Here is a 9,125-nt window from a genome sequence, read left to right on the forward strand (position 1 = left end):
ATTGACCAACATATATTCTAGCTCAGTGACTCGATGATCATGAACATGATCCATCACGTGTAACATGTCTCATGATCGCCATGGCCAAGACAGAATCCTTTCTTCTTGATGGTGAGGTGGAGATATTTTATGGCAAGCCTTGAATTTGTACATTCTCCTAAATCCCCAACTTTCTTCTATTCCTTTTTATTTGTGAGCATGCGGGTATTATGATTAAAGGAATACAATGTCTACTAAACTAATGGAATTTTGAGTTAGCATGTAATGATGGGAAGTTTTGTTGGTTGGTGGTACATATGTATCTGTCCTTCCACAACATAACATATTACCTACACTAGTTTCAGTGGGGAATAATGTGGGTGAGGCAGATAAGTAATCATGATTAAGGTTGATTTCGTATGGTTTTTGTATTCCCAACTGCTTTGAAAATCGTCATAAAGCAAGAAAAATTTCAAAGTTAGATTGAGAAGAACACACTAATCTACTAGGAGAGATGTCATCATAGTGGACGCAATGCTCAAGAACTAAAGAGACGGAAAGATGGAGAGGATATAGACTGCATCCACTCTATCAGTTCATCAAACTTTACTTCATCCTTTATTGTTGGTTTTTTCCATTAAACTTTATTTCTCTATACTCCGAAAAGAAAAAGTTTGATCATTACTGGTAAGCTTACACCAATGAGGCAACAACAATCATGTTGATTGAGCATTTTTTATTTAACAGCACCACAATAGACTATTTTACATACGATGGTTAGTGAACCTGAATTAATGAAAAGCCGTTTCAAGCAGCTAGCACTCGACATCTCGAGTCAATTTCTTTCCTCACGCTTAAACAAGTTTGATTTGCTTTCAAGATGTGTAATTAGCCTAAATCTAGCTGTACAGTTCTTTTATCTCAACTAGTCAACAACCTAATAAAAATAGACATCCAACAAATCCCGCCATCTCTACTTTACGATCTTCTTTACACCTCTTTATCCTCTTTTTTCCGTTCTTTGTTGAAAGTCCTCCTAAAGTCTTATTTGAAGATTTATCTGCTTTCTTTTTCTTTTGCTCCGTGGTTTTTCTTGGTTCTTCAATTTTTTAATCACCCTCTTAAAAGTCATATTTGAAGTTTTTCTCGTTTAATAAGAAAATAAAAGAAAAGGTAATAAGTGAAGACCTAGCTAGGTACTACTACTAGTTTAATTTCTTAATATCAAAGTTAGTTTCTTTACAGCTAACTATATTTCAGACAACTTGACGTATTCTAGTTCAAGCTTTATCTATATACCTTTTGTATCAAAGTTAGTTTTTTCTCTGATCTTCCTTATCAATGTACCATTTCATGATAAAATCCACCACCAGCCATGTTAGATGGGCCTTGGGTTGGAACTTGTCCCTGCCACATTACTTGTCCCTCTTTTGACCTTGACCATATCTTTAATCAATCCCTCCACCAACCATTTGTTATTATTGTTGCTGCAGCTGCTGTTGAAGCTGCGGGAGTTGCTGCTGCTGGGCAGGTATTTGTGGCTTAAACACAACCATATCCTGGTTACCATCAAGAAAACATAAAACACGGTATCTTTTCTGAAATCATGAAGAACAATATATATCACAATTGATAAATGGAGAGGGCAAAAAAGATAGACAAATGTTGCATGTGACAATAAGATGATGATGTAGATTATGCCAACAACTCACCCTGGGTAAAAGCATTCCGATTAAACGGCTGGCCTTGTCAGAAACACACAACAGCAATGTCTTTGAGGGTAGCTGGATAACTGCACACTGAAATCACAAGTAGTTCCAACACTCAGCTTTAGAAAGCAAACAACAGGATTTTCACTGTAGCACTATAAAATCATTCCGGCTGACATGAAGATATTGTGTTAACTGGTAGTACTATAAAATCCTAAGCTGGATGATGTGTTTAAAGAAGTCTCTGACTCAACTTTCACTTCTTTGACCGAAGGAACCTACATTTTGGTATAAAAATAGAGAGACATTACTAATGACCTTCCAACTGGGTGCTGCTGCAACAACATCCTAACACATGTAGGTTTCTCCCACATTTTTGAGGTGAAGTACAGACACTTCACCACAAATTGTCAGTTTTTTGCAGATTCCATGAACGTTAAAGTTCTGCACACCAGCTCTAGGTTTAACTATTATCAACTAAAGATGAGATAGCAGCTTCAATCTGTAGCAAGTATCGTAGTACAGTATGGAATCTGCTATTCCGGTGGCTCCAATAATCCAACATATAAATGCGGCAGAATATTGATAACAAATATAGATATAAAGAGAATCACACAGTATATGAATTAATCGAAATTTAGTCAATTGTAAAACAAAAAATCCAAGAACCTAATAAAGAAACAGACCAATAAAAAATAAATTGAGCATCGAGCTGACTCACGAGTTTCTTTTCTTGTAGCTGCCCCAGAAATCCATGTTGATCCAAAGCCCGAAAAACAAGAAAATCTGCCATGCCCACATACTGCCTAAAATTAAAGACATAAGATCAGCTTATCAGAACAATTAAATTTGTGCTCCTCTGAGAAACATACTCCCGTAAGTGATGCTATGATAGGAGTCCTAATAAAGCAAGCATAATTAGAAAGTACTTGTTATGCATGTGATGCTGAGATATAAGCCGAACTATTTGAATCATCATTGGCCAGTCCGCTGCAAGCCTGAGAGGACGACAAATAGAATGTCAATTATTATAAGGCTCCTGGAGAAAATACTTGACAAAAGACCGTTTCAATTTAACTCAGATCACAAAGTTCATAATAAAACATCCAGAACCAGCGGTAATAAGATCTTTGAATATGAATTGGATGGTATGAATATCGATTTGGATCCTACTAAAAACCATATTTTGGTGCGCGACATGTCTTAATGGTGGTGAATATAAGCTCCTATCACCTACATAGCACATGCTAAAATCATATTTTGGTCTGTAACATGTCTTAATGGTGGTGAATATAAGCTCCTATCACCTATATAGCACATGCAAAGTGGTGTTGGAACGTATGTCCTTTTTATTCTTTGAAGCCTTTGAGGCCCATATAAAAGCGAATGTAGGGTCATCTATGCACATTGTACATATAAAATATAGTAATACATAACTAGACTCTACCTTTATGTCTCAAAAGGTATCCACCTTATAGGAGCCATTTGAGTTACTCAACTTGTTTGATAACGTGTTTTTCAAATTTTGTACAAACGATTCTCAACAATTCTGTATAAGTCATTATCCTATAGTAAATGTATTTGATGCAAGAAAGATGGGAACAGGATATTGATTCATGAGATTTTCTATACATACCACTTCTAAATATATACGCATGCATTTATTATAACAAATATACAGCAAAAGTTCTATCTTAAGGTCAGGACTGCCAAAAATTGTTAAATGTCAAAGAAACAAATCAACTTACCGAGATGGGATTAGAATAACTTATCAGTTTATCCAGCACCAATCAATAAAGGTTTTACTATACCTATACTATCAGGATGTTGCAATTCATGAGCACGATACCATTTCTAGAAACCAAACATGATTTACTATTTGACATCCTTGTTAAGGACTGAAGAACATCTACATCCAACTCCAAGGGTAAGAACTGATTTCATTTTCATTTCAACAATGTAACCATTTGGCATAATGCTAATATGATAAAGCGGATTATGCTTCGTAGACTTACATCTCTGATGCTGACGCACTCCTGTATCCCTGCCACACAGAAAAAACATTCAGAAGGATGAAAAACTGAAACTCTTGGTTACTGCCAACATCTTAAAGTCAGTTACCCCTATGCATAAAACATAAACCCAACAAAAGAAGAAGGAACAACTCCAATGCACATTAGATAAATGACAAAAAAAGAGCAGAAAAAATATATCTTTTTGTGCTAGAAATCGTACTTCGAGTTTAGTGATAAACACAGGCTGTCCTTGTCTCTGCCCATGTAGGGCTCCCTGTCCCCAACAATGAAGCATATTCAATAAGTGATCAAACAAATATTATATATGAATGAAGACTGGAGTTAGCGTTAGCATAACCCTATCTAATAGGTAGCTATTACAGTATGACAACATAACAGAAGTTATTTAACTAATCGCAGATGAAACAACAAAAGGTATCTTTTGACTTTCTAACATACTCCACATCGAGTAGTTCAGAAATGACACATATATATAAAATCAACGACGGTGGAAAAACAAATACTTACTTCCCAGACTTTCACATAATTATTAGGTCCAGGTGCTGACAGCCTAGTTCCAGATGAAAATACATTTTGAGATGGAGGTAAAGCAGTTGATGCCATTCCACTATGTATCACGTTTGACATATGCATGGCCATTGGAGTTGCGCCCATTGTTTGAAGACCCATAGAATATGCGGCGTCAAGATTAGTAGAGTTCATAGACTGCTGCCGCTGTTGTTGCTGCTGCTGAGTAGGTGGTTGTGGCTTAAACACAACCATATCCTGGTTACCATCAGGAAAACATAAAATAACTACATGCATTCTTTGAAATCATAAATAACTATATATATCGCAAGCCATAAATGGATAGCGCAAAAAAGATAGATAAAGGTTGCATGCAATGTCTATTAGATGGTGAAAATAATGCCAACAACTCACCCCGGGAAAAAGCATTCCAATTAAACGGCTGGCCTTGTCAGAAACAGACAACAGCAATGTCTGTGAGGGTAGCTTGATAACCGCACACTGAAATCACAAGCAGTTAAGACACTTTACTTTAGAAAGCATACAACAGAGTATCCAGATAGATAAATGACCAGAACTTTGGACAGTCAATCTTGACGGACATAAAAACTGAGATATAAAACGCATAGTTTCATTTTAAGCTGCCTGCTAACAGACTAAGTGACCAACAGCCCTCTCTTTTTATATGTTCCCACACTTGTGAGCAGTGGACCAACAAATCAATTAATTTCAATTAAAAGTGGCATGATTTATTTCTACAAATGTTTGATATTTGACGAGTACCGCTTGACCAATCAAGAAAGATGCCAATTTACATCATAAATATTGTCCGAACTGGTGGTACTATGAAATCCTATGCTGGGTGATGTGTTTAAATGTGTCTCTGACTCTCTTTTCACTTCTCTGACCGAAGGAAACCTACATTTTGCTATAAAAACAGATAGACATTACTAATGACCTTCCCACTGGGTACTGCTGCCACAATATCCTAACACATGTAGGTTTCTCCCAGATTTTTGAGGCGAAGTACTGAAACTTTTACACAAACAGACAGCTTTTTGCAGATTCCATGAACGATGTAGTTCTGCACACCAGCTCTAGGTTAAACTATTATATACTGAAGACGAGATAGCAGCTTCAACCTGTAGCAAGTATTCATAGTACAGTATGGAATCTGCTATCCCGGTGGCTCCAATAATCATAGCAACATAAATGCGGCACAATATTGATAACAAATATAGATATAAAGAGAGAATCGCACAGTACATGAATTAATCAAAATTTAGTCAATGTAAAACAAAAAATCCAAGACCTAATAAAGAAACAAACCAATAAAAAGATAACTGAGCATCAAGTTGACTCACGAGTTTCTTTTCTTGTAGCTGTCCCAGAAATCCATGTTGATTCAAAGCTCGAAAAACAAGAAAATCTGCCATGCCCACATACTGCCTAAAATTAAAGACATAAGATCAGCTTATCAGAACAATTAAATTTGTGCTCCTCGGAGAAGCGTACTCACTTAAGTGATGTTACAATAGGTGTTTTAATAATGCAGGCATAATTAGGAAGTACTTGTTATGCATGTCCTCCTGAGATATAAGCCGAACTATTTGCATCATCATTGGCCAGTCCGCTGCAAGCCTGAGAAGAAGACACACAGAATGCCAATTATTATAAGGCTCCGGGAGATAATACTTGGTGGCAAAAAATCGTTTCAATTTAACTCACCGCACAAAGTTCATAACAAAATATCCAGAACCAGCGGCAATTAAGATCTTAGAATATGATCGAACTGTATGAATACCGATTTGAATCCTACTAAAAACATATTTAGGTGTGTAACATGTCTTAATGGTTAATATAAGCTCCTATCACCTATATAGCACATGCAAAGTGGTGTTGGAATGTATATCATTTTTATTTTTTGATGCCTTTGTAGCCTGATAAAAGTGAATGTAGGGTCGTCTATGCACATTTTACATATAAAATATAATAATGTTCTCAAAAAATATCCGCCTTATAAGAGTAATTTGAGTTACTCAGACTTGTTTGATAATGTATTGTTCAAATTTTGTACAAACGATTCTCAACAATTCTGTATGACTAATTATCCTATATTAAATGTATTTGATGCAAGAAAGACAGGAACAGGAAATTGATTCACGGGATTACCTATACATACCACTTCCTAAATATATATATGCATGCATTTCCTGTATCAAATTATAAAGCAAAAGTTCTATCTTAAGGTCAGGACTGGCAAAATTTGTTAAATGTCGAAGAAATAAATCAACTGATTTAAGATGGGACTAGAATAACTTATCAGTTTATCCAATACCAATCAATAACCAAACATGACTATTTGACATCCGTGTAAAGAACTGAAGGACATCTACATCCAACTCCAAGGGTAAGAATTGATTTCATTTTCATTTTAACAACATAACCATTTGGTATAATGCTAATATGATAAAGTGGATTATGCTTCGTCGACTTACGTCTCTGATGCTGATGCATGCCTGTATCCCTGCCACACAGAAAAAAAATTTCAGGAGGATGAAAATATGAAACTCTTGGTTACTTCCACCATATTAAAGTAAGATACCACTATGCATAAAACATAAACCCAACAAACGAAGAAGGAACATCTCCAATGCACATTAAAATAAATGACAAAAAAAGAGCAGAAAAGATATATCTTTTTGTGCCAGAAATCATACTTCGAGTTTAGTGATAAACACAGGTTGTCCTTGTCTCTGTCCAGATACTGCTCCCTGCCCCCAACAACGAAGCATATTTAATGAATGATCAAACAAATATTATATATGAATAAAGACTGGAGTTAGCGTTAGCATAACCATATCTAATAGATAGCTATAGTAGTATGACAACATAACATAACAGAAGTTATATACTAATCCTTTGAATTCCTTACACACTTCACATCTAGTAATTATTTCAAAAAGCGTGACACGGATAATCAATAACGGAGGAAAAAATATACTTACTTCCCAAACTTTCACATATTTATCAGGTCCAGGTGATGGCTGCATAGCTCCAGATGAGAAAACATTTTGCGCAGGAAGCAAAGCAGTTGATGCCATTCCACTAGATATCACGTTTGACATATGCATGGCCATTGGAGTCGCACCCATGGGTTGAAGACCCATAAAATTTGCGGTGTTAAGATTAGATGAGTCCATAGCTTGCCGTATTTGAGAGAGGTTGTTCAAAATACTCGCACTTTCTGCCACACGACCTATTGGATGCAATGGTTGGGATAGACCACCAACTACAGGTTTAGACTCCTGAACATTGTCATTATTTGTGATCATATCTTGTGAAGTGGACGAAGGTGAAGAAGACTGCAAGCTTGTGATTCCCTGATAAGGACCATGAGATACAGATGGAGGATGGGGCAAATTTGAAGAAGGTGTGGTGTTTGGCTCCTGTTGGAAACTTTGAGGCAATGAGCTCACTTATAAGAATATACATAAAGAGCTGTAACTTTTAGATCAGCAAATTTTCCAGACACAGTTCAAGTAAATAAAATGGAAAGGAGGGTTTCAGTGTGTACCATTTTACTGTTGCTGGCGACGCACTTCCAACAAGAATTGATTGACGACTCATCATTGACTCACTCACTGGAAGAGAAGAAACAGCATTATAAAAAGAAGGTGTGCAGCAATGAAATCAACATGCTTATTTCTAGCAAAAGAGACTGAATTCAATTCCCCCTCTACTTCGGACCACAGAATACCTAATTTTCTCAACTCAGAAATGTCACAAGCCTAGGATCAATCATCTACAAACAAGATGTAAAAGGAAGCTGACCATCAATTATCTAAGTCCAATTAACAAAACAAATTGACTCAGTAAGGGTAATGCATGATCTGGACCAAAATGATCAGTAAAATGCATAAACACAAGCAAAATAAAAAATCAAATAAACCAAACCTGGAGGGATTGAAGTAAGAAAAGGCCCTGAAACGGAGGGAACTGAAGATGTCTCCGTCTTAATCTTCAGAGGGATTTGATTTGCAACCATGTTTGTTATTCCAGTGAGGCTTAATTAGGGCTAAGCGGTACAATTCTTTGGAGGAGTAGCTGTTCTGGAATATAAAAGTTAGTACAAAATTGCTTACTTTCTAAACTCACTTTCTAAGAAGACTCATTCAATGCTTATTGATGATCCATCTACCAAATCAAATCAACGAGAGCCGTTGTTGTTTTTATTATTATTGTGCGGGATCCATGAAGCAGGGAGGCATTCATGTTTGGAACTGAGATAAGGAAAAGTTGATGCGAAATATTTGAGTCCCTTTTTTATTTTCCTTTTTTTTTTCAGCATGGATTGTTAACAGTCTGTTCTGGGAATTTGCAGGGGTCGGTTTTTTAGGGCCATCACATGAGGGTTTTTATGGTGCCGGTTTTGACGTTTCACCAAGAATTTATGTTTTATTAATTAACTAAAGGCTATTACACGTCAGTATGTCCCATAGATCATTTAGTAAAATTTGGCTAAGAAAAGAAGGGATTATCTGGTCCCATATTGTTGTCGAGAGTTTCTTAATTGGCTTCTGTCCACCTTGTAGTTTGTCAGTCTGTCTGCCGTTTGGTTAGCTTCTCTATAACTATGTTGAATAATGCAATATGGAATTTGGCGCATTCTCAGTTGTATTTCAGTAATCATTCCAGTTAGGCACCATGGTGGGTCAGCTGACGAATTTATGAAGTGCATTAGGTTTTCAGAGTCCGTCTCGAAGAATACTTATGTCATTGATGTTTCATCGTTGTTCTAGATGTCATTACCGTGGCCTACGTTTCGGCCATTAATGTTGTAGTTATCCTAAGTGGTTGCGCAAAAGCTATCACATTTATCGCCTAAGAATTC

General features: G+C 36.3%; 1 protein-coding gene across 2 annotated transcripts; it reads right to left on the reverse strand.

The window, feature by feature from the left end:
• Window positions 1-634: 634 nt before the first annotated feature.
• LOC113282000 (mediator of RNA polymerase II transcription subunit 25-like) lies at window positions 635-8,575 on the reverse strand. 2 transcript variants are annotated; one of them, XM_026530912.1, is made up of 15 exons: window positions 8,189-8,263; window positions 7,809-7,875; window positions 7,240-7,680; window positions 6,952-7,005; window positions 6,730-6,758; window positions 5,804-5,872; window positions 5,596-5,680; window positions 4,646-4,732; window positions 4,232-4,489; window positions 3,924-3,977; window positions 3,704-3,732; window positions 2,618-2,686; window positions 2,410-2,494; window positions 1,692-1,778; window positions 635-1,538 (listed from the first exon to the last, which is right to left on the reverse strand). In XM_026530912.1, the coding sequence occupies exons 2-15, from the start codon at window positions 7,809-7,811 to the stop codon at window positions 1,458-1,460; spliced, it is 1,431 nt and encodes a 476-aa protein (XP_026386697.1). In that variant the 5' UTR covers window positions 7,812-7,875; window positions 8,189-8,263; the 3' UTR covers window positions 635-1,457. The 2 variants fall into 2 exon arrangements, with proteins under 2 accessions (XP_026386697.1, XP_026386696.1); XM_026530911.1 differs by having other exon boundaries at window positions 683-1,538; window positions 7,240-7,690; window positions 8,189-8,575.
• Between the last annotated feature and the right edge of the window lie 550 nt (window positions 8,576-9,125).

Source organism: Papaver somniferum, chromosome 5 (assembly GCF_003573695.1).
Source record: "Papaver somniferum cultivar HN1 chromosome 5, ASM357369v1, whole genome shotgun sequence".
Lineage (NCBI taxonomy): Eukaryota > Viridiplantae > Streptophyta > Magnoliopsida > Ranunculales > Papaveraceae > Papaver > Papaver somniferum.

Coding starts and splice junctions, on each gene's coding strand:
- LOC113282000 (XM_026530911.1), bottom strand. CDS start 8,279: ATGGTTGCAAATCAAATCCCTCTGAAGATTAAGACGGAGACATCTTCA. Junction 7,691..7,808: donor TCGCCAGCAACAGTAAAATG/GTACACACTGAA, acceptor ATTGCCTCAAAG/TTTCCAACAGGAGCCAAACA. Junction 2,687..3,703: donor AGTGCGTCAGCATCAGAGAT/GTAAGTCTACGA, acceptor TCGTCCTCTCAG/GCTTGCAGCGGACTGGCCAA.